At 41.9% G+C, this 27,533-nt stretch overlaps 1 protein-coding gene across 4 annotated transcripts in view; it reads left to right on the forward strand.

Moving 5' to 3' along the window:
* Positions 1–27,533, forward strand: part of LNX2 (ligand of numb-protein X 2) — a 42,666-nt gene that overhangs the window by 11,616 nt on the left and 3,517 nt on the right. For all 4 annotated transcript variants that reach the window (XM_014966092.1, XM_014966093.1, XM_014966089.1 and 1 more), the window contains exons 2-9: positions 2,621–3,142; positions 11,539–11,777; positions 12,931–13,130; positions 16,803–17,174; positions 18,697–18,843; positions 21,138–21,315; positions 23,639–23,870; positions 25,652–25,810. In XM_014966092.1, coding sequence (XP_014821578.1) covers positions 2,742–3,142; positions 11,539–11,777; positions 12,931–13,130; positions 16,803–17,174; positions 18,697–18,843; positions 21,138–21,315; positions 23,639–23,870; positions 25,652–25,810 — 1,928 coding nt within the window. In that variant the 5' untranslated portion in view covers positions 2,621–2,741. The remainder of the gene's footprint in view (positions 1–2,620; positions 3,143–11,538; positions 11,778–12,930; positions 13,131–16,802; positions 17,175–18,696; positions 18,844–21,137; positions 21,316–23,638; positions 23,871–25,651; positions 25,811–27,533) is intronic.

The raw sequence follows: 27,533 nt of genomic DNA on the forward strand, positions 1-27,533 counted from the left end.
CACCGCCGCAGCAAAACACAGCCAAGGGCACTCGTCCCTGCACCAGAGGCATTAAGACACTGGGATGGGGCAGTCTTAGGATCAGATCTGTCTGCTCTCCTCCTTCTGTGGTGCACAATAGAGAGAGGCGACTGAGGACAAACTCTTGTGATTTCAGTAGAGAGAGCTTGTATCTGGATATACCTTTCCTAAGAAGGAAGGCTTGTCATGGTAATTTAACACATGACACTGTCTCAGGTCTCATCTCTCAATAACTTTTCTTATTTTACTTTTTGTTCAGAATTTATAGTAAGCTATTTTTAAAAAGTTTTTAACACACAAAAGGATTTAGTTACAACCTTCCCAAAGAGGGGTGCAGGTATCTTTGACCATGGCAAGTATATGGCCAAAGTATCTCACGAGTGTAGACTTTGAGATATACACTCAAAGTATATCTCAAATATACTGGTGCCCTGTAGCAGACTGCCATGTGAGTCACATAGACTTCAGAGGACAGAAGTACTGGAAGCCTTCAAGAAGGTGAATTTGGGATGCTCAGTGTCAGAGGTCCGTAACTGGAGCTCCGTAACTGCAGTGCACAGAACATTCCCCAGGTGTTTCCGTAGCCTTGCTGATGTAGGACTTGCTGCTTTCTTGGAACCTGGGTTACTGGGAAGAGGAGGAAGAGTCCTGGCCATAGTCAGTAGTAGAAATGGGTTTAGCATTTGGACAACACACTCTTAAAAAGGCTTTCTCTGCCCATTCTGCATCTCCCTCTCCCCTCCCCTGCCTGCTGGTGTTGCAGGTACCCCCAATACAACACATGCCGTGTGCTCCTCTCCTGTGGTAAAGTCACAAATCGGTGCAGTGTTTTTCCAGAACACTTATCTGGTTTATTTTGCGTTACATAAAGGACAGCCATTAGACGGGTCTCATCCCGTCTGCGTTAATCCAGTCGCACGAAGGCAGAGGGAGAGGGCTGAGGCTGGAGCACGAGGGCCCCGTGCGCGGCTCTCCTCATCTGCTTTCCAATCTTTGGACTCTTACATAATACATTTAAGACTGGGTTTTTCTGAGTAATCCCTTTTGGGGTCTCATTTTGCATTCTTAGTCTCCAGTAACAAAGAACCGCTATGCTCTTCCCTGGTGAAATCCTTTCCAGAAGGTGCACATTATCTACGATGAGGCAGGGCAATGATGAGCATCAATTTCCACGGCGGAATAGAAGCCTGGATTACAAATTACTATTTAATCCTTTTTGCGTCAAAGGATATAATAATCCTTGTAAAATGTGCTCTAAGTCTTGTGCTTGGCTGTGTGAGGTTAAGGGGCAAAAACCAAAACAGGGATTCTCTTAAAAAGGAAGACATGGTGAAATGCGTGTTTTCCGCATAAATCTCAGAATGTATTTATGACTACATTTCAGCAGCTAAAAATAAAGGTGATGGGCTGGTACCTAGACTAGCAGTTTTCATGTTTCCGTATGCTTGCTGCTACTCTGCTAGAATACAGTAAGTGTCTGTCATGAGTGTTGCTCGCTGAATTGCAATAAAGAATTTAGGTACAAAGGAAACATTGCTCAAATTGGGTTTATTTTTTTTTTCCCTATTGATGAGAACATTTACCAAAACTAATGAATGAGGAGCTCTCTTAAGAATGTGAGAAAAATTGTTTTATTTTCTAAATCATCCTGTTATGAGTGTCAAGCAATGTGATTTTGTAAGGAAAAGAAGGGTAAATAAGTCTGGGAGGGGTGAGGATTTAGTGTTTGGAACTGCAGACTGGTGGCTGCACAGTTTCCTGTCCAGGCAGCTATTTTAAGAGAGGCAAAGTTGAATAACTTACAGAGTTTAGAAAATAAATCCCACAGTGACAGCCTTACAATCCTTTGACTGACATTGTTATTATTGCACCGAGTATGCTGTAATTTTTTTAGATAAAAAGCAAAACAGGTTAGTTGTTTGGAAGCAATAGCTTCATATGGTTAGTTTATTCCATATTTTTATTACTGGCCTCTGTACTAAATCAAATGTGGTGTACTGGATAGAATCAGTGTCTCTTATTGTGCAGCAACCCACAGAGAAAACCTGAAGGTAAGCAGTGTCATATATGCAATATTACTAATGGAAAGAACAAGGTAAGCCGTTTGTTGCTTGTATTTTTAATGCAATGTATTTAGACTTTTAATGTGTATTATTCTATATTAATAGTCAAAATCCAAAAAAGACAGTAGGGCCAGATTAAAATCATAATCTCATACTAAAGAATGCATTTAATTACTTGGTCATATAACCATTATTCCACAATAGGGTATTTTTGTGCTTAGACGCTAATTGCATGATTCTGGTGTGACATTGCATAATGCGGTGTCCTTGCTGTCACAAACTGGTCATCTTGCAGGTGAAAACTGTGCAGTGCAGCAGATGTTATGAAGCCGTAAAATGTTTACGTTGTGAAAGGAATAGCACTTACAGATTTTTCTTTGTTGCTGTCTTCTATGGCAGATTTACAGGAAACGGGAATATTCTCTTGATCTGTCTGGCTGTTGTGTTTTGGTAAACCCAGAAAAAGTCAAAAGTTCTGACCGGAACTTTCATTATTCATGCAAAATGAGTAATTTTAATTTCTTTATTTGTTGCAGAAAATGACACGTGACTGCAGAGCGTAAGTCACCCTGGAAGAGGTTACTGTCCTTTGAGCTTTACGTGAGCAACCCCATCCTATGAGGAGGAGGAGGATCCTTCAGCCTTCTTAGCTGTACAATGGGGACTACAGGTGACGACATGGCTTCGGTGGAGCAGAACGCCTCCTTGAACCCTCTGTGCTTCGAGTGTGGCCAGCAGCACTGGACAAGGGAGAACCACCTCTACAACTACCAGAATGAAGTGGACGATGACTTGGTCTGCCACATTTGCCTTCAGCCCTTGTTGCAGCCGCTGGACACTCCCTGTGGACACACTTTCTGCTACAAGTGCCTAAGGAACTTTCTGCAGGAGAAGGATTTCTGCCCGCTGGATCGAAAAAGACTCCATTTTAAACTCTGCAAAAAATCCAGCATTCTTGTTCATAAACTGTTAGACAAGCTCTTTGTTTTGTGCCCCTTCTCGTCCGTCTGTCAGGAAGTCATGCAGCGGTGTGACCTGGCAGCACATCTCAAAAACAGGTGAGCGGTGTAGATGCTGGCATTGCATCTTCCACACTCAGTGGGGCACTTTGTGTAGCAGAAGAAATTGAGGGCAGGAGCTGGGGAGGGGGTTGGTGGTGGTTTTTAAATTTGCAGTAGAAGACTGTAGGAAATAGTCTGTAACTGTGCACAACTGGAGCACTGGATCCCAGTTTGGGCATCACACCAGAAATTAGTGAAGAACATTTGGAGGGGGTCATGGGGAGAAGGACAAGATTCATATGAGTTCTCAAAAACATGATTTAGCAGAAAAAATTAAAGAAAATACAGGTTGTTTATGGTAGGGGAAAAAAAGGGCTGAAGGAGGGGAAAAGGGAGAGATGTGAAAACTGTGTCTACAAAGGGGAAGGAAATAGTGCAATAGGAACAATGGAGATTTAATTCCGATTTTAGAGTGAAAAAAGCTTTATAAGCCATCCAGCACTGGCATAGATTGCTTGTGTAGTGATTGTATATCACTTTCAGAAGTGTTTAACAACATGTTAAACCAAGCTTTATCAGGAACAGGTAGGGAAGAATTGATTTTGCTTTGAGGTAAGCAGATGGACAGGGTATCTCTTGAGACTCCTTCAAGACCTATTTTTCTCCTTTGTGTTGTTTTGTGTTTTTTTTTTAATCTGTTTACTGAACAGGTTGATGGTATGCCATGTGAGCATGATGTAGTTTCCAGGATTTTTCATTGGTTTGATTTGATTGCTTATAGAACACTTACAACACCCTATTAATTTGGTAGAAACATCACTTCACACCAGAGGGAAGTTTTGGTACAGCTTTTGTGAGTGATTTTGTGTTAGAGAGATACATTCCAATATCACCTGCACCTAAATGTTTAGGACCTTATTTTGAACTGTTAATAATTTTATAGTGGTTCTGATTTATGCTGTCCTACCCCAAATATTTAAATATTGAAAGGAGGCCATGATAGAAAGAGAGAAATAAGACTATTGTATGGTTGGAGCAGATGATCGTTGTGGTCCCTTCCAAGCTGGTGTGCTATGATTCTATGATTATCAAATTCAACTAGAATGGTACTTCATATTGTGCAGACTAGTGCACTTTGTTCTTCCAGCAAAGCAATTGCCTCTGTACCATGTGTGCAGTAGCCTGCTATGTGAAGATGTTCCATTCTAATCTGCAAGGCAATATCGTTTTTTCTAATGGAAAAATGTTAAACTTGTTTTGAGGGATACACTTGTCGTCTTTGGTTTCCTCTATAGGCTGGAGAATATTTTCAGTAAATAAAGAGAGGGTTTTTTTAATCATTACCTATTTCATTACTTGAGTTGAGAGTTCTACCCCATGAACTTCTTTCCAAGTCTTGGTCTTTGTTCATTGAAGAGTCTTGGAGACCATCTTTGGGTGAAGGGTGATGTTGCAGATGAGGTTGTTCTGGAGTCAGGCATGGTGTGAGTGTATGCGCAGGCAGGTGCCCCACAGAGAAGTGGAAGAGGGCAGCTACCAGCTCCCTTGGGAACAGTTTGCTCACGTGCACATTTCCAGCGTGCCCTCTTCCTTCTTCCCCACATCCTGAAGGCTGCCAGGGATTCAGAGCCTGGGAGGACCTTGGGCATGCAGGACATGCAGCAACCCTACAGACTGTGGTGAGCCTGGAATTGCCTGGGTTTTGTTGGTTGTTGTACCCACAGAATGAATATATACACATGTGCAGTGTCCGTACCAGGGAGGTACAGGGACAAATGAGGAGCCTGTCTCTCTAGGTTTTTTTTCCTTTTTTTATTTTATTTCTCCACACAGTGTCCACGTTATCTTAGGCTCTTCCTTGTTTCCTCCAGGCAAGTAAATTCTGATCTATCTGATGACTTGAGGGTGATGAGGAAGCCTAACTGTTTGATTTATAATCCTAATATTAAACTGATTTGATTTTAATAAAAAGCAAAATGCTGGCAAAACTCCTGCTACATATTTGGTTTACCTTCTGGTTTCCTACTGTCATATCCCTCACCTTTTCAGTCAGTTTTCCTTGGCTGACATCTCTTTGATTGGTATTAGGGCTGTTTACAACAGGGCCACATAATTTATTTGTACATGGAACACTATGTATGCTCTCTTTAGGTATATATGAAATATTAATTTACTTAATGTACAAGGTTATTATGAAATCTGAGTGAGCTGAGTCACTAGCTTTTCCTGTTTGTCAGCTGGAAAAAGCTTTCAGTTGCAGAAGGCTGCTCATTTTCAATTCCTTCTGTTGTCTTGGGATGCCAATACGCATTTTGAGTATATGGTGATTTACAGTTTTCAATTAAGTTTATTTGCAAACATGCGAACACCTGTAAATTATCATTGCTGACATAAACAATGGCAGCAACTGCATAGTTTAAATTTGATTTTATATAGATTAGTGAATCCAGTAAAATTCTACTACTGATCATTAAATGTAGGAAAGAAATATAAAATTCAGTATTATAATTCTCAGCATAGATTAATATAAAGCAGTCTCAACAAGCCCTTACGTGAGCTACTTTGTATTTCTGAGAAATGCAGTATGGTTGGTTAGTTTTCACTGTCTAAAAACATTCATGCTCAGGTTTTCCAGTGTTGCTTTAATCAGCTCCATTTGAGCATAAAAGCTGGAAGAAAATGTCATCGTATCCAGCAGGCACCTCGGAGTGTGAGGTTACTGCAAGGTGCTCCAGCAAGGAGATAAGAGGCACAAGACACAAACTTGATTACTTCATGGTTACTAATTGCACGCCGGGATACCTCGTTGCAGAAAGGAAAATATTCTTGATTTATCAGTTTTCAGTTTCATCACGTTCACTTGAAAGCTGTGGTTTTCAAAGTTAAAACATAATGCACGTAATCTGATTTAAAGGAAAAAAAATAAATGAGTCATGCTGAGTTGTACTGTTCTTCCCAGTCACTTCCTATAGAAAATTTGTTAATGCGTAGTAAAGTAGGTGCCAATTCCACTTCCAAATATCAAAGGTAAATTTATCAGAAGGAAATCCAACAAAAAAAATTACTGAGCTTCTCTGTGTATGATGTTAATTCAGTTAATTCTTACAGATTATTCACACCTGAAGAAATTCCATTGTACAGAAACATACTCTGAAATTCGTACAACTTTTTAATGAGATGGTATTTTGTTCATGTATTGCTTTTGAGTTGGGCTTTAGTTTTCCCCTCCTATATTGTCCTATGGTAGTTTAAGTTATCAGTTTCAATGGAGACATTTTTCCAAACGTTGAGGTGATTATTCAAGCTAACTTTATGTCAAGTTAAGTTTAAATTTTATATAGGATTCTATTTTCCAGAGTTGATGGAACTATATAGCTATTCACAGTGTGTCAGTCAGCATGCTTAATACATGGATTCAGATTACCAAGATCCACGGTAAAGTTAGTTGTATAAATCCAGATTTTTTTCATGCAAAATCTTGGCAATCCCAGTTATTTTGGTGTTTATGATAGTGCTGCTGAGACCTGTTTCTTTCTAGCAGGTTCCACGTTAGGTGCAAGCACTGTCCCTACCCTGCTCCTTGTACCACCAGGAGAGATCAAGAGGATCTGTAGAACTTAGCCCTCTTTTGGTAGATCTTTTCTTACACCTGGGTACATGGACAGACAACAAATTCAGAGTTTCTCCATACCCTACAGACTCCTTCTGTTACTGCAAAGGTGAAGGATCTTTCCATAGTGGTTCTTTGCTCCAACGTCACCTGGCTTCTTGTAAGCTTCTCAGATCATTGGGTGGGAGAGGGAGTTGTGCAACAAAAGCCCTCTCCCTCATTTTTTTCTCTTTCCTGTGTCTTCTCTGAGTCCTAAATCTAGGTAACTCCTAGTTGCTCCTTTGTTTTTTTAACTTTCCTTTTCTTTTTTTTTTTTAATGGCAAAAGAAAAACTAAGACCCAAACACTTAACTTTCCAAAGCAGCACCGTGTTTTACTCTGAATTGCATCTGTAAATCTTGCCAGGATGACTGCTTAAGGTCACTTTGCTGGCAAAGTTTTACGAGCAATAGCAAAGGCATTTGGGTTGCTTCTCTGCAGTCTTTGCTTAAATTCAGCTCCTGCCTGGAAAACAATTTAGTGCAACTGGTTTGAGGCTGTTTGGTGTGTTTGCTTTTATCGAACCTCTAGGCTGGGTAGAAGCTGATGGCACAAGTTACAATGAAATCTTTCTTTTCAGTAGTCAGTGAGCAAATGTGTTTTCTGAGCCCCTGCTGTTATTCCACGGAATACACTGTAAACTACATCTTAATTTTGTATGAAAGCTCTCTTTATCTGCAGAGAGGGATTGCTGCTAGTGTTCCAAGAAGTCAGCTTTTAAATGAGAAACCCAGCAGACTTGGCTGTAAAAAAACTCCAAATTTTTCTTTTCTGTCTGATATGGATTAAGAGGAGTTAAAGGTGAAAGCTCTGCTTTGTCACCGTCCAGAATTGAGCAAAAGCTGATGCTGAAGGGAGGAGAGGAGGGAGTCAATGAATATAAGCAGAAGCTCATTTTACATCCAAAATAACTACTGCCCTTCGAGTTTCCTGATAAATAGCATCACTCAGTTGCTTTTGCTCATTCTTTCGGTATCTCCACTCCCGAGCGTCTTGATTCATGAAAGAAATTAAAGTAATTTCTGGAAATGCTAAAAAACATTCCTGCCTCCCATCTTGCTCCTAGCCAAGATATTCTGGCTTTGTAGATAGAAATGAAATGCTGTTCTTGTAAGACACATTTCAGTCTAATTTCAGCCCTTATTTATGCAATTTGTTATATGAGAATAGATTCCTGTACCCATAAAAACAATCTCCAATGCTTGTTTTGATCCCAAGATGCCCATCCATGTACATAACTTGTTACAAGATTTAGTCTAAAATGCTCTTTATCCCAGATATTTGGCAAAAATGGTATTAGTGAAGGTGTGCACCTTTAGAGATTTATTGGTGCTTGTTAACTGTTACAGCTGCTGTATGGTTTTGCTGTTTGTGAGTAATACATTCCTACTGCCAATAAAAATCATTTTATGTTGCAAGTTGAAATGAAAAAATCTCCTTATAGATGCACTTGAATACCAATACTGGGCTTTGCTGCTTGGTAGGTGGCATATCATGTTTAAAGACCTAGGAACTGGCACCCCATAATTAATGTCTCCACCAGGGAACTATTTTAATGGCAACACAATTCCACTATACTAGGCTGAAAGTTGTAGTCTGTTACAATTACTGGTTAATTTGGGGAAGAATCTGGGATTTTTTTCCTTTTTTTTCCCCTCATAAAGTGCTGCACAAAAGGCATTCCATTGAGCTGAGTAGGTGTGCTCAGGAGGCTGTTTACATATCTTCATATCAGCCTTTGAAATGATAATTAAATATCATTGGCAAAAATAAACCTCAAATCTATTTATATTTCACACGACGACTTTCATCAGCTGCCAGGTAACGATGGAAAGAAGGTGGAGGAGGACCTGGCTGTGGTTGAGAAGGCTTTGACAGAAATGGGACGCTTCCAAGGGTGATTTCTTTTGTTCTGTCCTGGTTTGATACAGTTTTAAAATAATAGTAAAATTTCCAAGATGTGCTTTGCCATCTTCTCAGGAAGGTCAGCCCCCCTTTACTTTGCCCTGGTGAGGCCCCATCCAAGTACTGTGCCCAGTTCTGGGCTCCCCAGTTCAAGAAGGACAGGGAACTGCTGGAGAGGGTACGGCAGAGGGCTACAAAGATGATGAGGGGCCTGGAGCATCTCTTGTACGGAGAGAGGCTGAGGGACTTGGGTCTTTTTAGTCTGGGGAAGAGAAGGCTGAGGGGAGATCTGATCAAGAGCTATAAATACTTTAAGGGTGAGTGTCAAGAGGATGGGGCCAATCTTTTTTAGTGGTGCCCAGTGACGGGACGAGGAAATGGGCACAAACTTGTATATAAGAAGTTCCATGTAAACATAAGGAGGAACTTCTTTCCTGTGAGGGTGGCAGAGCCCTAGAACAGGCTGCATAGAGACGTGGTGAAGTCTCTGTCTCTGGAGACATTCAGAACCCTCCTGGACACGTTCCTATGCAACCTGCTCTAGGTGGACCTGCTTTGGCAGGAGGGCTTGGACTAGATGATCTCCAGAGGTCCCTTTCAACCCCCTATCATTGTGTGATTCTGTGAGTCAACAGCATGGTGTTTTGGTAGAAGATACCAAAGCAAGTATCTGGTTCATCAGGCAATCCCGAAAGGCTGAACAGACTCTGTGGACCAAGTCTGGTGGGACTGCAGCGTGGTCCTCTGACAGTGTCAATTTTGAGTTAATTCATTTCTCTGCTGAAAACCAGCACCCCTATAGCAGAGCAGTTCAGGCACACAAGGACATGCAGCTTGGGGTGGCTTTGTCCTAAACTCTTGTGGGTCATTTTGGGAGAGAGGATCTGTCAGAGCTCCCAGTAGGCAAGAGATTTCCTCTGCAGGAGCATTTACCCCTTGCTGTGTTGCTGCAGAGTAGGTGATGTTGGAGATTGGTCCTTTGCCAGCGCTAAGATTTGGGGCCCCATCAAGTAGGGCTTGTAGGGCTAACCCATCAAGTTAAAATATTTTTAAAATGTTGAGGAAAGGAATTGCATCTTTCCTTTTCTTGGCCAGTTGGGATTCTTGTTTTAAGGCTGGCATGGTGAAATGATGAACAATAAAATTTTTCTGCAGAGTTTCACCTGTAACTCTGAGTCTCTGGCCTCCAAAATAAATTGAGACCAGCCGGATTTCTGTGGCAATGATTTTACCTGGGCAAAACCAAGAAGTAGGGTTGTGTTACATTGTTGAAATCAGGAACTTTTTCAGAAAGCAAAACCTTTCAAGTAATTTTCATCTTTTGGGTTTGCATTTTCTTAACTTGGAAGAACAAGAGGACCAGCAGGTGTAAAACACATCATCTTGGGGGAAGCCCCAAGAAGTGATTTCTTAAGTGTGTTGTTTCATAATGTGAGACATCTCTAATTTATGTATTTATGCATATTTCATAGCACATCTGGGTTACCTTATCCCAGTCTTATAAACATATATATCATGATTTTTTAATTTAGATATATAGTTTTATTTATGTATAACATTGCTGGAGGTCACAAAAGCTGTACAGATGTCTTAATCAACATTCTTTAGGCTGAATAACTTTGTTAACATTTCTTCAAAATCCCTTACATCAAAACAGTGTAACTATATAATTATCAAATCCCCTTCACAGAATGTCTGAACATAATTATGAGTCTCAAAACATTCTGGTTTAACAAGTTAGGACATCATTAGACTTCTGCTGTCTTTTACTCTGTTAACACATTTCTTTCTCCTGTTGCAAAAATAGAGCATTTCTGCTTTTGTTTTATCAAGCTGTCAAGTTCCCAAACAGGGAGTCCTTTCAAGACCATTGTTCCTTTCTTCCTGACACTGCTACAGCACGAGCATCTTTAGGTGGTCAGCAGCTCCAGGAGCAGGAACATTAAGGAGGACATCAAATACTGTAAGAAGTGAAATATCAGACGTTGGCAAAACTGTCACGCAGGAAGATGTAAGATTGATGTCCACATCCAATTATCTCTACGTAAATGTAAGACCAGTCAATAAATGAAGGCTTTCTGTGAATTCGCAACAATGCAGCTCTTCTTTGCAATAAACTGTTGTAGGATTTTAGACATAAGCAAAAAAAAATATTGCATTAAGAATAATGGTAACTCACAAAAATAAGTTTATAGTGAAAAGCGCCAAATGCTGATGGAGCATTGTTACATGAGGGAAAGCAAAAAATTGCACCTCCTGCGTGAAGTCAGGAAGAAAACAGGGGAGACGGGAGGAATACGAAACACCTTCTGCTGATTCAAGAGGAGATGATGAGCAGAGCTGTTACTTTTGCTAGCTTTTCATACGAACTCCTAGACAAGCATATTTTTTTTTTCGTTTTTTTAACACTAGATTGCAATATAGGTAAAATTTTCATCTCTTTCCTCTCATGAATGACCCTAGGAAAATATGATGCTTCCTTCTCTTGGCTTACTAAGGTGAAAGGAAATTGCTTCACTGGCTCTCCAAATGTGTCTTGGAAGGGGACTCCTCTTTTGAGGAATTTTATGCCAGTCCTGTTTAATCTTTCCAGCAAGGTTTTCTTCCAGAAACTGGAATGTGCGTAACAGAGTAAGTTGACATTCACAAGGTGTTACAGCACATTTACTTTACAGCCAAAAAACTACATTGTTGAAGTTTTGTGAAGAAAGCAGTATTGTTTTGGAGTTCTGTTCACTAAAAAATTGACCTTAAAGTCCAATGGGTTTAGTATTTTTTTTATGGCTAGTTTGAAGTTGTGGCTTTAAGAAGACTGATTTCATTTGATGGAGTACTTGGGCATTTTGTGCTACAAACGTTGCTGCAGGCTTGAAGCACGGTGTAAATGTTGTCTTCACAGGTGTCCTGGGGCTTCCCATCGAAGGGCTGCTCTGGAGAGAAGGAAAATGAGCAAGCCACAAGGTGAAGCAGAGGGCGAGAGCGGTCCCGGTGGGACGGAGCAGCCTACCAGTTTGTCTCCAGACACGGATCAGGGAATAGTGCCATCTGAGCAGAGCTTCACCTCGCCCGCCCTTCCTGCCTGGACAGATGAGCCCAGCATCGACAATCCACCTTTTGAGGAGAACACAGTAGCAGACAGTATGTCACCACTTATCTTCTCAAGTCTCTTTTATCAGATGTGGAAAGATTTGTGGTGTTAGAGCTTGTCTCTTGCCAAACGTGAATGTGCATCTTCATCTTGGGCTCTTTTCTTTTGCAGTTCCTGGAGAAATATTAGTGAGTTTTGGTTGTGTACAAGTATACAACTGGGATAAGGTCACAGTTAGGAAGGAAAGCAATATCTCAGAGTGTGTACCAGATATCATGGTGCTGTATCATCACTTATCATACCGTGTTAATCTGCTAGTAGCACTGGCCTCGCACTGAGTCGGAAGGAGTGTATTTTCTGTAAAATTACAAAAGTTGTTTTCTAAGATGAAATTTCTTTTCCCCTCTTCCTCCTGGCCTGGATCAACAGCCTTCCCACACACAGAGTGCTGTCCTGCTCGAGCAAAAAGGCAGCTGAGTAACTCCTGCATCCATCTGCACCGAACGAGCAGTAACATCTCTAGCACCTGGGATCTTAGAGAGGAAGCGCTGGGCCTTACCACAGAGGAAGGTGGTCCTGTCCCCTTCCTTCTCCTCTGTATTTGCCATCCCTTAGCATCCCCCTTTTTCCTTTTCAGTTGTTTCCATGTTTGCTTCAGAAATGGGCTCCTCCTCTTGACTCAGTAACTCATTGGCTGCCCCTAGTGCAGTCATGAGACCAGCTAACAGAGAGGCATGACCAGGCCGTATGCCATGGGGTAACCCCTAAACCACATTTCTATCATCGTCACCAAATGTGAATACACAAGTGACCCCATTGGAGATGTAGCATATGAAATTTATTATAAAGGACAGGATCCAAAGGGTTCAGAACATCCTTTCCAATCCAAATGGCCCCATTTGTGTCCCTGCTGACTTCAGGGAGGTCGGACTAGATGACCTTTGGAGGTCCCTTCCGGCCTGGACAATTCTATGACTCTATGACATTTCAGGAAGCATGGATGCTACTAAGTCGTTAGAGAGCTGTTTCTAACGAGCTAGGTTTTCCAACAACTAGTGGAACTAATCCAATTGAACTTGCTTAGTTTGTTGTTAAACCGTTGTCATGTGGCTTGTCTACATTGTCCTTTGGTGATTTGCTTTATTGAAAGTAAACGACCTATAAAGGATATTAATCATCTTTCTTTTTAAAAATAATTGGCAGCAAATCAACAGCCACCTACCTTGCCTGAAGGAGAGATCACTACTATTGAAATTCATCGGTCCAATCCTTATATCGAATTAGGAATTAGCATAGTGGGTGGCAACGAAACACCTTTGATCAACATTGTCATTCAAGAGGTTTATCGAGATGGGATCATTGCCAGAGATGGAAGACTTCTCGCTGGAGACCAAATACTTCAAGTATGGAACCTAATTACATATTCTGTCTGCTTGCTTTCCATTCACTCCTTGCAGAACTGCCTGTTAACTGAGATGGAAGATTTTCCTTGTCAGACCATGTTGTGTAAATGTTAGATCTGCAATTATCAGTTGGAAGGCAAATTAATATTCAGAGCAGAGCCTGTTGTTCTAGCACTTTTGGCTATCATGCTTTATGCTGTCTGTTGGGCCAGTCCCTGGAATTATTTTTCCTCCTTAGCACCTCTTATCAGTGTTTAAAATATGAGTTTATTTTTCTGGTTTTAAATGTTGTGGGACTTGGTCTTTATTTCAACTGTATGCATGCTTTCTGAAGGAACCCAAGGTTACTTCTGGCTAACATGGTGGCATAATTTGTCCTATGTAAAAAGCAATTTGTGGATCATAAGGCTGACTTCATCTAAGCTGCTATTTTATTCTGGCTTCACTGTTGCCTTCCAATAGCCTCAGCAGTTGACCTGCAGTTTTCAGTAAGTGTAAAAGAGTCAGTGATATTCTTCACTGGCGTGATCTGAAGCAACGTGCTCTAAATATTTTTGCCAAAGAATTAACCAACTTAAATTTGAATTGTTTGTTTATAGTTGAGTGTGCATTTTTGTTACAGTTTTAAGTAATCCACAGTAAAAAGATCTATTAATTTTGGAGTTTTAATTTTATATTAGGGGAAAGGGTTGTTTATAGGCCTCTTAAGAAGGCAGTAACTGAGTTCTACATAATCAGGACAGTCCTTCAGCTTTCTTCTATTTTTAATCATTCCACCTGAAAATAGTATATTACCATCATTTCAAAATCACTTCAGTAACAAGGTTTGCTTTTGATCTGATAGCCTAAGATCAGTCCAAAAGTAGTATCAGCGTTTTCATTTCACTTTTTTGAAATCAAGTTGTTAGAAGTAGCTTAAATACTGTAGTTACCCTTGGAATTAAATCAGTTTGCACTTCAGAAAATAAAGTTCCTTTTGAGAAACCTGTCTTTTTCCTCTTATGGAATGCTAGCATAGTAGCTGGCCAAGAAAGCAACCCAAGGGGTTTGCGAAATGTTGCCTTTTTAACAAGCGGTTGCAGGCTCTGATTGAATGCTGCCTAATTTATTTCGATACTCAAGGGCTCTCCTTGGTTGCTAGAATAGGGAGCTTGTGCTCCAGCAAAGCTTTCGAAATTCTTGCTGTTTGGGCAGGTGTCAATTATAGTTTAAGTGGTAATAAATTGACTATAAATAGGATTTATAAGCTACAATGAGTCTTCCCTATCGATGTGCTGGCACTGAGGCTGTCAGATGCTGGGGGGTATCCACGGGAGTCCTGTTATCACGCCGAGGGAGAGGTACAGGAGCTAAAAGCCAAATTTTTTTGAAGATAGAGTATCTTTATTGCTTTGAATTTACCTGTGGAGGTGCTGAGCTGTTGTATTAAAATGTCCAGGCTCAGTCTCTGCCAGCTGTAATTAAGTGCGGTTAGATGCAGCTCAGCGTGCACACTTCAGTTGGGTATTTCCAAAAATGTCTTTAAAGGCTTTTATGAGCAGTAAAGGACTAAAAAAAAGCCAGAAAGGACTGTGAGGTGAAACTCAGCATTTTCTTGCCCAGTCAGACAAGAAGTATTACCCTTTAAAGATCTGAGGGAACAGCATTTAGTTACAGCTACATAAAAGCGTATGTTGTCTGCAAGGTATAGATAGGTGCCTAACATTTTCAAAGTGCTCTACAAATTGTCCCTTTTCTGTGCTGGACTGTGACTGTAATTCATGTAAAGCATGACCTAATGAGAATCTCTTTCCCCAAGAAATGCTAAGGCTGTTTGATTCTGAAATTGTGAACTGCCTTGTAGAAAGAATTACTACATTTCATTGCATATATTCTTCTGTGCCCTTTGAGTGCTTCCATATTTTATGTATTTACTTTAGCTAGCGACAGCTAAAAATAAAACTAGATTTAATTTAAGGGCTCTAACAGATGAGCCCTAGTGGGTTTTGCTGGTGGCAGCTCTAAATGTATTTCTCCTAGCTGTGCCTCCTTTCCCTCTGCCCAAGGTTACAGCCTGTCTCAGGGCAGTAGCAGACCAAGACATGGCCACGGTTCAGTGTCTGAGCCTCATGGTCCTGCTGGAAGCGATGGCTTTGTACTGGGCATGGGGCTGGAGGTGGAGGTGGCTCAATGAGGGTATGGCCACCCCTTCACCCTGCTGAGACCACCACAGCCAAATCGTTTGGTATGGACCTTTTGGAGCCCCTCAGCTCAGACATGTGATGCAAATGTGACAGCTGTCATGCATAGATTTCTACATCTTTTCACTTCTTTTTTTTTTTTTTTTAAGTGCTAATGTTGCTATTAGATGATGGGAAGCTGCAGATTTATATTTTTTACTTATTTAGGGTGCAATAGGGACCATTAAAGGCTTAGGTAAGGCATGTCAGTATAATCCATTTGGTGTTAGTTTCTATCCTTAGGGTGCATTAAAGGCTTAGGTAAGGCATGTCAGTATAATCCATTTGGTGTTAGTTTCTATCTGCTGAAATTGTGGGGCAGAGGTTCCTCCATCAGGGCACAATAGAACGCACTAAGGATGAAGTTTGAATGTTAACTCTGAAACCCTTCTTACAGAACAAGGCAAATAGAGCTTTTGTGCAGGTTTTTGTGGTGCTGCCAAATCTCACTGCCCTGTCAATTTTTATCTTAACTTTATAGTGCAAGAAATGACTGAAGATTACTGATCAGTGGGCCACACAACAAACACAATTCTTGTTTATAGGCAATAAAGGTTTAATCAGTTTTTCACTTACAAACCCAATTTTGAGTGGTACAGGTTATAAGTCTGAAATTCTGACCCAGTTGAAGTTGGAGGAAAATCTCCTAAGTTCATGCTAAGACTTGAGAACTAGTACAACCACCTTTTTGTGGTGTCTTAATTAGCAGTTTTCATTATTCTGGACTTCAAGGGTTTTTTAAATTTTCCACATCATGGAAGTAGTGCATATTGATACACATAAGTTTTCTTCAAATATTTGGATGTATTCTTTTTTATAGCTATTATTTTATAGTTTTAAGTGTTCCTGGGCTTGACACTGGAAGCACATGGAAAGTTCTTGTCCTGGAGAGCAAACAATGTGAAGATCTAAGGAAGACAAGTGTAGCAGACCAGGAGAAAAAAACAAACAAACTGGACTGTAATGGCAGAGGGTGTTCACTGTTAGAAAGGTGTTGTCACCTTTGTGGGAAAAGGCCTCAAATTGCACCTGGGGTGGTTTAGGATGGATATTAGGAAAAATTTCTTCACTGAAAGGGTTGTCAAGCATTGGAACAGGTTGCCCAGGAAAGTGGTTGAGTCACCATCCCACAGGTATTCATAAGATATGTAGATATGGCACTTACGGACATGGTTTAGTGGTGGAGTTGGCAGTGCTAGGTTAATGGTTGGACTCGATGATCATAAGGGTCTTTTCCAGCCTAAAAATAAGTTTGTAGATTGGGCAGCCGCAATAGGTTTGGAAGAGAGGATGGAAGGATGAGAGAGGAAGCCTGGTAGGATCAGATACGTAGGTTGCTCCAAGGTTGGTTTTGCAGTAAGCTCTGGATTTGGTTCGGAAAGGACTTTATTTCCATAACCGGGAACAATGAAACCCATGAAACTATCATTCTTATTTGTTGTTGTTTTTTCAGGTCAATAGCTTTGACATAAGCAACGTGTCCCACAACCACGCTCGCGCGGTGCTGTCCCAGCCCTGCTCGGTGCTGCACCTCACGGTGCTGCGGGAGAGGCGTTTCGGCAGCCGCACGCACAGCCACCCCGACACCCCCAGCTGCTCGCGGGAGGACAGCTTTCAGGTCACCCTGCACAAACGCGACTCCAGCGAGCAGCTTGGCATTAAGCTCGTGCGCAGAACCGACGAGCCGGGGGTCTTCATTCTCGACCTCTTGGAAGGGGGGTTGGCCGCTCAGGACGGCAGGCTCTGCAGCAATGACCGCGTGCTGGCAATTAATGGACACGACCTGAAGCACGGGACGCCTGAGCTTGCCGCTCAGGTTATACAGGTAATTTGCATTCCCTCCCCGAGTCCTTAGCTCAGCTCTATTTCTTGGGCAAAGCCCGGGGTAGAGTCTGTCCTGGACAGAACGGCTTGTGTAACACCTAAAAGCCTGCAGCGATGCAATTTGCTGTGATTTATGTTCTGAAAATAATAGCACAAAACAGGGCTTGCCTTGGCACCTTAACAGATGAACTTCACCTCCTCAGAAGTAAAAGTGCATTAGTCTTCCCTGGCACGCAGCCTGAAGGTTAGAAGGCTGTTCCTGTGAGCAAGGAGAGTACCGTGTACCCTATTGCTTAGCAGAAAAAAAAAAGAGGATTATTATCATATTTATATATGTACTGTAGTTTTAATCTCTCAATAAGCTCTATAAAAGTGGAATTTGTTTTGTATTGATTTGCTTGTGCATGGAATTGGAGTTAAAACAGGAAGGTGATTTGTCAAACTCCGAGGAGGCAACAGGTAGCAGCTGGGAAAGAAAAAACAGGTCTGCCACGAGTCCCGTGCAGTAAAACTCATTTTCTGGGTACTCAGGAAAGGGCTATTCCCAATGTCTGGCTTTGCTCTGGACAAAAATATTACCCAAAGCTTGATGCAGTGTGACATATGACCCCTCCCTGTTCCCACAGGAAAACCTTTACTCCATGGCTTTCTCCCAGTCTGTAAGGAAACAGCTGCAGCACATCGCTGCTTCCTGCTGATGGGATGTTAGTGAAAATCGCTCTGTTTTTAGGAAAGTTGGAATAAACCAGTAGTAGGTGATTGCAGTCTAGTGCAGTCGTCTTTACTTGGCTCAGCACCACATAGAGAAGTCTGGTATAAATAAGTAGTACATATTTGTTTCCTGAATCATTTCAAGAGCTCCCCTTGCAGTTCAAGAAAAACTACAATGATCATGGGAATTTTAATTTCTGTTTCCCAGTGTTTTGTATACTGTGAAGTGGTCAGAATTTTACACTGGGTAACTTTCCTCTATTGAGGTGTGGGTTTGCGGCAACAGAAAGAGTTGGTGTTTTATTCAACATCTGGTAACTGAGTCTCCTGATACTCCCCAAAATCCAGAATTTGACAGTCTGCTCATATATAACATCATTCTTGGAAGTCTCTTTGGAAAGTACCAGAGGTGTGCAGAGCTTTTGACCAAAATCTGCAGACGTGGGCATTTTTTTTCTTTTATTGCTACATGTTGCGGAAGTTCACAGAGACTGCAAATGGAATTGGATCATTTTTGATGTGTGAAGCTTCATAATCCAAAGTGAGAAATGGTCCTTTTGGCAGAGGATTTTCAGCTGATGTAAATGTAACATCAGAGGCAAAGGAGGAGTGTTAATATCCCCTCCATTTTGGGGGAAATTGCAGCAAGAAGCAAGTAAGGGACTGTGCAGTCTAAGCAGTTGATGGCACCCCCAGGAACTGGAAAACAAGTTCTGCTGTTCTTGTTTCATATTTCATTGCATGTTTTCCTCTCTCTCTGCTAATAATCAATATCCTAGCAACTTCATTACTTTGTTCTATATATTCAACAGGCTAGTGGGGAGAGAGTGAATTTGATCATCTCTAGACCCCTGAAGTCACAGACGGTCAGTATTATCCGAGACACCGGGACTCACAACAGCAACCCACACCAACACCAGTCCCAGCAGCTCTTTCACAGCAGACCCAACTCACATAAGGTTGGTGTTTCTGACTCTAAGAGGTATAAATACCATTGTACTTGTGATGGTATAAGTGTGTAGCAAGGCAAGAAGAATGGGTTATATCTTATTTCTTACCTATGTAAAAATAAAACAAAGAAAAGATGAAGACTTCCCACTACTCAAGTCCTGCATCATGTCTGAAGTGGGAACAGAAGATATGCAACAGCTTTTCGGTATTTTTTTAGATTTGCTGACTGCTGTTACAGAAGCAAATTCTCTGAGCTCATACAGCTGTGGTTGTTAGAACTTGTCTGAGAAAGTGGCTTATGTCTTACTGCTGCATGGGAGAGCTGTCACTCAAGAAAGTTATTTTTTTGTTGCCACTGTGCTGGATGCAACCAGCAAGGAAAGAAGATGTAGTACACACCATGCAGCATGTAAAGAGCATGCTGGAGGGATGTGTCATCTTCTCCATGGAGCCAGCAGTGCTGGCTCCAAGACTGCTGATTCTGCAGAGTCAAGCAGGGAGAGAGGCAGAATAAAGAGACTTTGATGAAGCTAGTGTCAAATTATCTGGAAGACCTGCAGAAATAAAGCCTGTGCTTGAGGTGTTTTTTGTAGTTAGAAAAATATGACTTCTCACTGTTGAGAAGTTGATTTCATGAAATAATTGTCATGTTGGCCATGTCAACCAAGCCACCTTTCCTCCTGTCCACTTGGCATAAATGTTTAACGTCGTACTTCTGTTGGGAAGATTTACCTGTGTTGATAGTGTTTTCTTTTAAAAGTTTGGGTCATATCAGAAGAGAACAAGTGAGGCTCTAGGAAGCTTCTTTTCCTCCTGAGGGATGAGGTGAAGCTCCTGAATACAGTTAGTGGCCATTAGTACATGCCACAATGTTAGGCCGTATCAGCACAATGGGTACAGCTCATCTGTGTCAGACCTTGAGCCCACTTTCCATCTGTCAGCATGGGTTGTGTTCATATCGTGGTTCCAAAGTTGATCGTTGGCTGAGCTGATTTCCCTCACACATCAATACCATCCCTAGGCTCGTCCAAAGTAGGAAGTCCCATCTAACAACAGGTGGATATTTCCCATGTTTCATACCGTTTATCTTTGCCTCTCTCTCATTAACCCGCAGTTGGCTTAGAAGTCTTGTGGCTTAAAAAATGTTTATATAATTGCCTGGCACCAGCCAGTTAGTCCTAAAGCCTGGAGACTTAAAAAGGAGCTGTCTTTATCAGCTATGGTATGTGTACATACGTGATTAACATGTATACATGAGGAGCAGAGTCAGTCAGAAGGAGCAAGTGGCATTGGAAGTAGAAGGCGGCCGTTGTTGCCGTCTTCCAGATGAGACGAGACGAGAAGGCGGGGGAATAAATAGGTATTTGTAGTTGGAACAATCTCCCAGGTTATTTCTTCTGTTATTTTGGATTCCTTGCAAATGTTCTGTTGATTTAAGATGCTATCACAGGTGTCCGTGCTGTGGTTTGAATGTATCACTAAATATCCCAAAGGGGAAGGTTTTCAGCAAGTAAAATATATTTTGAATCAGGTTTAGATCCTTTTGATGGGGCAAAACTAAATACGGGTTAAACATTGTAATTCAGGTGTTAGAAAATTAAATACAAGATCTCTTTTTGCTTTGAGTTTGGGTCTTCATTGTAAATCATTAGTGAGTCTGCACAAGGCACCCATTACCAGCCTGTAGCATTGATTGGCCTTTGTGCTCTGGGAGATTCTCCATGCCAGCTGCGAAAGAAAACATGACGTGTAAGGGCTTTGAATGGTCTCTCTTTGTCATCATGAAAACACATGTGTGTTTTCATATCTCAGAAGCTTCTTTGTAGTTCCAGGCCGTATTCTGCCCACAAATGAGATAATGCTGATGTTCACTAAGACGTCAAAAGATTTGTTTCTAGTTTGTGCCCAGTCCTTTGACCATATGATTTTGTAGTGCAGTCCTAAAATTTAGCCTGTTCCAGTGTGGGATGCTAAGGAAAACTGGAGTGAGATTTTCAAGTAGAGCCTTTATAAATTTCTGTCCATATTTATGTATCTACAGGAGTGGCTTTTTTTTTCTTTTTTTTTTTTTTCTGACCTGTAGTAGTGCCAGTTTGCACTACTTAGTCATAGAACGGTTAGAGTTGGAAGGGACCTTAAAGATCATCTAGTTCCAACCCGCCTGCCATGGGCAGGGACACCTTTTAAACCACTCTGTACAAGTGCCAAATTATAGCTTTGGGGTGTATTTAGTTGTGTTTTGTTCTGGTTTTTTGTGGGTTTTTTTAAAGTTTTAACGATGTTATTTATCCTTCTCAAACAGGATCTCTCCCAGTGTGTTACATGCCAAGAAAAGCACATTACTGTGAAAAAAGAGCCACATGAATCTCTGGGAATGACAGTGGCAGGAGGCAGAGGTAGCAAAAGTGGCGAACTGCCCATCTTCGTGACAAGTGTGCAGCCTCACGGGTGTTTGGCAAGAGACGGCAGGATTAAACGAGGTGGGGCTTGGTTTCCCTGATGGCACGGGTGGCTTCTGACTGCTCTTTGATGAGTACGTGCTCTGGAGTCAGATGGTGTCAAAAAGTCTTCTCACAGATGTAGGGAAGTGCTGATAGATGCTTTGCTTCGTGTTTCAATAATGGAAATAGAGTATTTAGTATGGCACTTCCACCTTTTCTAGGAAAGGGGATGTTTAGAGAACGGTAGCAGGGGAAGTAAATAAGATCAGGAAATATCTGTTTAAATTCTTTAAAGCTGATGGTAATCCCCTGAGCTGAGGGTCTGGTGTGGTGCTTAGTGCACGCATCCTGTTTTTGTGTTTAATGTGCTGGGCTGAGCCCCACCTCTGTCTGAGAAATCTCCGCCGGTCAGTGTAGTATCTGAACAGCAGAGATGCTCTGATGACGGACCACAGTGCACCCCAGCCAAGTTCACCCCCAAAGCTGTGTCAGTGTTGACCCTGGTTCCTGAATGGTCTCTTACCCTTTGGGAGAGCTTGGGTTTGCTGGTCTTCAGGGGTGCTGCAGCTCCCATCCGTGTTCCTCGGCTTTGCAGAAGGGAACCAGGAGGTGGAGGATAGGCTCGGTGCAGGTGGAGGCAGTCCTGCCTCATCCATAGCAAACCATTTGATGGTTAAAAGACATTATGCCGTATGTGAAACGAAGACTGCCTGTGGGATCTCTGTGATTCAGAGTTCACAGAATTACAGACTGTTTTAGGCAAGAAATTTAGGGGGGGAAAAAAACACTTCACAGATTGCAAATTTAAAAAGAACAGTGTGGGAGCATCCTTATATACTTCTGAGAGAGGGAGATTTACACCCACATGCCAACGGGTACGCTTCCTTTTTCTGTACTACTATGAAAAACACACTTGATCGAAGAATTGCAATTGTTCTTTCATTGTGTAACATTAAAGTAGCCACAGCAGCAACAAAAAGTGATTTCAAGTTAAGCTGCACCCCAACTTCAGGTTTCCCTGTGAGGAAAAAGCTTTTAAAAAATGATTCTCATGTGAATGTGACCCAGGTGTCCACACTTTTCCTTTGTTTTTTCTGGCTTTCATCGATAAGTGAGACATTGTGTGAAAGAGCAGCCTGTCACCACTTGGACAGTAAATAACATTCTTGTTTGCATCCTGAGGCTTTTAAAAAATATTCTGAAATAAAATAAAAATTGTGGAAATTTTTTTTGTAGCTTTGACTCTTTCAAGATTACCCTTGTAGATGGTTTTCATAGAATGAATCGTAGAATGGTTTGGGTTGGAAGGGACCTTAAAGATCATCAAGTTCCAACCTTCCTGCCATGGGCAGGGACACCTCCCACTGGAGCAGGTTGCTCAAAGCCCCATCCAGCCTGGCCTTGAACACTTCCAGGGATGGGGCATCCACAGCTTCTCTGGGCAACCTGTTCGAGGGCCTTACCACCCTCACAGTAAAGAATTTCTTCCTGATATCTAATCTAAATCTCCCCTCTTCCAATTAAAACCACTACCCCTTTGTGGGTCACTACACTTCCTGACAAAGAGTCCTTTCCCAGCTCTCCTGTAGGCTCCCTTCAGATATTGGAAGGCTGCTATAAGGTCTCCCTGGAGCCTTCTCCAGGCTGAACAGCCCCAGCTCTCTCAGCCTGTCTTCATAGGAGAGGTGCTCCATCCCTCTGATCATCTTCATGGCCCTCTGCTGGACCCGTTCCAGCAGGTCCATGTCCTTTCTATGTTGAGGACTCCAAAGCTGTACACAGTGCTCCAGGTGGGGTCTCACAAGCGCAGAGTAGAGGGGCAGAATCACCTCCCGAGACCTGCTGGTCAGGCTTCTTCTAATGGACAACCTTTCCAGTAGTTTTTGAATTCCATTTTGCTCTCCTGAGTAACAAGTTAGAAAAAGCAGATGACCTAAAACACTCCATGGAGCCGCATTTATCTACAAAAGTTGGTTACTTTGTGGTGCCTGCATTGTTCTTCCTTCCCTTTTTAAGTTAGGGTAGGCCTAAGATCCACTACTGGAAACGATTACATCGTGGCATCTGCAATAGCAGTTGCAGCCGAGATGGTGAAGTGCTTTTCAGGGCGATACATCATAGAAGCCACAGCATTTGATCTGTTCTGTGGAAATAAATGATACTGATCCAGCTTAATAGTTCAACACCTTCATGTTTCAAGGTGATAGCGTAAGGCTTCAGAGCTGTTCACATTCTCGGGCTGTTAGCTCAGACCGTCTCATCTCCAAAAAATACAGTATTAACTGAAACCCTGGCGTGGGAGGTGCTGTCGGTAGGAACGGCTCTGACGGACTGATGTGTTCTCACTTGCGCCTTTGAACAGGTGATGTGCTGCTGAACATCAACGGCATTGATTTGACTAACCTCAGTCACAGCGAGGCCGTGGCCATGCTGAAGGCTAGTGCTGCCTCTTCAGTAGTCGCCCTGAAAGCCCTGGAAGTCCAGATCGTAGAAGAGCAGCCCCAGGCTAATGAAGAACAGTTGAGTACCATCAGTGAAAATGAATACGATGCCAGCTGGTCGCCATCGTGGGTCATGTGGCTGGGACTTCCAAGGTATGGAATTAATTGATAAATTAATTAGTTACTAGTTGCAAGCTAAGTCCGGGAGGGACACAAAAGCAGAGACCTTATTAGTTGCAGCCCATCTGCCCTTATTTCTGCCCGCCTGACCATCTCAGCTACATTTGGTTGGCAGTGTCCTTATGAACAGGTTGTGAACAGGAGCAGGGTTTCCTAAGGAAGCTGGAAGAATGGTTTGGCTTATTCCTTCAGAAACTACCCACATGAATTCTTCTTATTGAACACAAGTCATTTTTTCTATTGTTTAACCATATCATAACTTTCTGTTGAATATCTAAACCCAGAGAGATTATTAATAAAAACACAAAGTATATACCCACATGTCTCTTGGCTGGTCTGCTACCTAAAGGTATGAGGCCAAATATATAACTTTACAATATTGGACAGACTTGGCATTCTGACAGACTCTTGACACAGGTCTCTCACGCAGCCTGTAGTTACAAATCCCCATGGTCTGGGTTTTTTTTCAAGAACCCACTATCACGTCTTCCAAACACAAAAACTCTTCAAGGTTTCCCTCCAAGTGAGCTCCCTCCCCTTGACTAACCTGCAGTCTGCTGGACATCACTATGTTTCATTTTTACTCTTCTATTTTTCACTCTTTCGTGGCTATAGCTGTAAGCTCTTTGCAGCATTGCTTGCTATCAAGTAGAACTCCCACTACAGCAAATAGTTGTTAACCTTCACGCCCTGACTGAATTAATTCCTCTTCCTCTGATCGGGTTACTGGGCTCAGGTCTGTAGTTTAAGCATAAAACCAGAACAAGAACCAGGCGTATTGGAAGCAGAATGCTGTTGAAGATAACAGACCTGTGCGCTGGCCCTCCAAAGATTTCACACTGTTTCTGAGTTTTACTATCAATTAATTTCTTTCCCATTAATTAGTGAGTTACCTAATCTCAATAAGCAGCTCTCAGATTTGGCAAATGTACTTCCTTTCCACACTTCAGCAGAGGTTTCTTGCTTATATCCTACTCATGCCCATGTGTGGACCTTAAAGTTATGTTATGCATTGTGCTGCTATTCTTTAAAGGAGTGTTGTACATCAGTAAAGAACTTGGCATCTTTTTTACCCAAAAGTTAATTTCTATGTTGTGGTTTGTTGGGTTTTTTTTTCTTTTAATTGAAGTCATTGCCAACTTCATTGACAAGAATTAATTTCCATGGGGGAGATAACATATACTGGTACAGTTAATGAAGCATGATCTGAATAATTTACATTCTGTGTAATAAAATGGTTAATCATTTATATTTTCATTACTGGTGATGCATCAGTTCAGAGGTAGCGAAGATGATGCATGGAGTTCTAGATCTTTACTTAAAGTAGAAAAAGCCTAAACTGACTGGGGGTGGAAGAAAGATGCTCTGCGTTTTTGACTTGCAAACTAAATATGTCAGGCATCCATTTTCCACCCACACTCTTGCCACCTGTGAAATCCCTAAAATGCCATTCTATTACTGTCAGTTTACAGCGTTAACTGTGTTTAGGTGATTATTCCAGCATTGCGTTGTTTCTTTCAAAGCACTTTTCTGCCTCAAGATTGTGGGGCTTTTTTTGGTAATCAGTTTGAATATTGCAAGATTACTCTGGGAAGAGGAGTGGAATCACCATCCCTCCCCTGCTCTCCCACGCCTAGCTCAGAGGTAGTGATGAGACAGCAGGTGTTGTGCCTACTATAAAAATATCTATATGTGGTATACATGAGTTTGGTGGGTTTTTTTTTCCCTTGCTATCCTGTGCTTCCATTCCACAGCTGCCTACATAGCTGCCATGACGTAGTCCTGCGGCGCAGCAATTTAGGGAGCTGGGGCTTCAGCATCGTCGGTGGCTACGAGGAGAACCACACGAACCAGCCTTTCTTCATTAAAACGATTGTTCTTGGAACTCCCGCCTACTTTGATGGAAGATTAAAGTAAGCTAAAATAATAGTAGTAATAGCAATAATAATTATAATCAACACTTTTAAATAGTTACGAGCTGGTGCAACTAATTGCTTAAGGAAATACGCTGGAGCGTCTTGTACTGGGGAGGATCATGCAGCCCAGCAGAGCTTTGCCTCCCCTGAGGAGTGTGATGCAGGGAAGTATGAGGTGTTTCTGCTGGGGAAAGGGTGTCAGAGGTGGTGCTTGTGCTGGCACCTCTGCCATCTCCTGTCCTCCTTCCCAGCCCCAGATGTCACCTGCTGTCTCCGTCTCCCTGTTGAGCGCTCCTATAGGCCAAGAGACATTGGAAAATGTATATGTGCAGAACCTGGTTAGTTCATAACGTTTTTGTCTTCTTAGAGAACGGCTAGAAAATTAAATTTACTTCTTTAAAGTGGGGAAAACTGCTTTATCCTTTCATAAAGCCTTCTGAAGGCACTGCTGGAAACTCTGGCCCTGAAGACACATGCTGCTGCTTTATTGGAAAGGCAAGAAAGTAGTAGAAAAAGTCATTACCTCTGAAAAGAGAGTTAAGGAACCAAGTCACCACATCAGTTCCCTGAGGGTCATTAGTTGGCAGGAAAAACACTGATAAATGAGGAGAGTTCAGTGGAGGCCTCTAAGATGGTGTGAGCTGGAGCACTTGCCCTACAAGGAGAGGCTGGAGGAGCTGGGCTTGCTCAAGCCTGGAGCAGAGATGTCTTTGCAGGCACCAAACAGCCCCTTCCAGTACCTGCAAAGATATTATTGAGAAGATGGAGCCCTGGCTCTTCACAGAGGTGCAAGGCAAGAGGAAGAGAAACTTGTTTCCCATGAGGACAGTCAGGTGGTAGCACGGGTTGCCCAATCTCTGCCCTTGGAGGTTTCTGAGACCCAACTGGATAAAGCCCTGAGAAACCTGGTCAGATCTCAGAGCTGACCTTGCCTTGAGGAGGAGGTGGGACTAGAGACCTCCTGAGGACCCCTCTGACCTTAACAATTGTATGATTCTACTTAGACATTGTGTTTGGATGCAGCCCTGAGGCCTAATATGCATATATGCATCTTAGTCTTGTGTAGAATTAGTTCAGAACTAGGACATACAGTTCCTATTACAGGTTCTCTTGTTCATAAACTGATCTTTTGTGAAGGTGGCAGTAAAGAATATGCAACTTGAAGTTTTATGGCATGATTTTTATGTGTAGCTTTACTTACAAAGTAACTTAAGAAAAAATGTAGTTATGCCTAGAGCCTTGCCAGTAATTGATTTTTCAGTTCAATGACTAAATAAATAAATGAAAAAATAGCTTGGCTGAACATAAAATTACATTTTTTTGGCCAACTATGAAACGCTTTGGATTAAATGAAAGATTTCAGTTCAACTCAAAGTAAATAATTTCAGATTGGGGAAATAATAACTAGAGTCTTCACACACATGGAAATTCAAGCATCATTCCTAAGAAGGGGAGAAGAGTAGTTGTGGTCACACTTACCCCCTTGTAAGGAATGGAAAAGATGCTTTTGTGTGATATTGTGATGTAGAACCCTCTGTTCAAATGTACTGTCTCACTGAGAATATGGACTTAAAAATGGGCAACGAACAAGGGAGAACTCCTTACAACCTGCATCATGAGTTATCCTGGGGCAGGGCTTTTTGAAGCTGTTCTGTTTTGTTCAAATTGTCTAAATGTTTTGTTCAGCCAGAGATGAAGGAAGAAAATAACTTCACAGTTC

Source organism: Calidris pugnax, unplaced genomic scaffold, assembly GCF_001431845.1.
Source record: "Calidris pugnax isolate Ruff unplaced genomic scaffold, ASM143184v1 scaffold20, whole genome shotgun sequence".
NCBI lineage: Eukaryota > Metazoa > Chordata > Aves > Charadriiformes > Scolopacidae > Calidris > Calidris pugnax.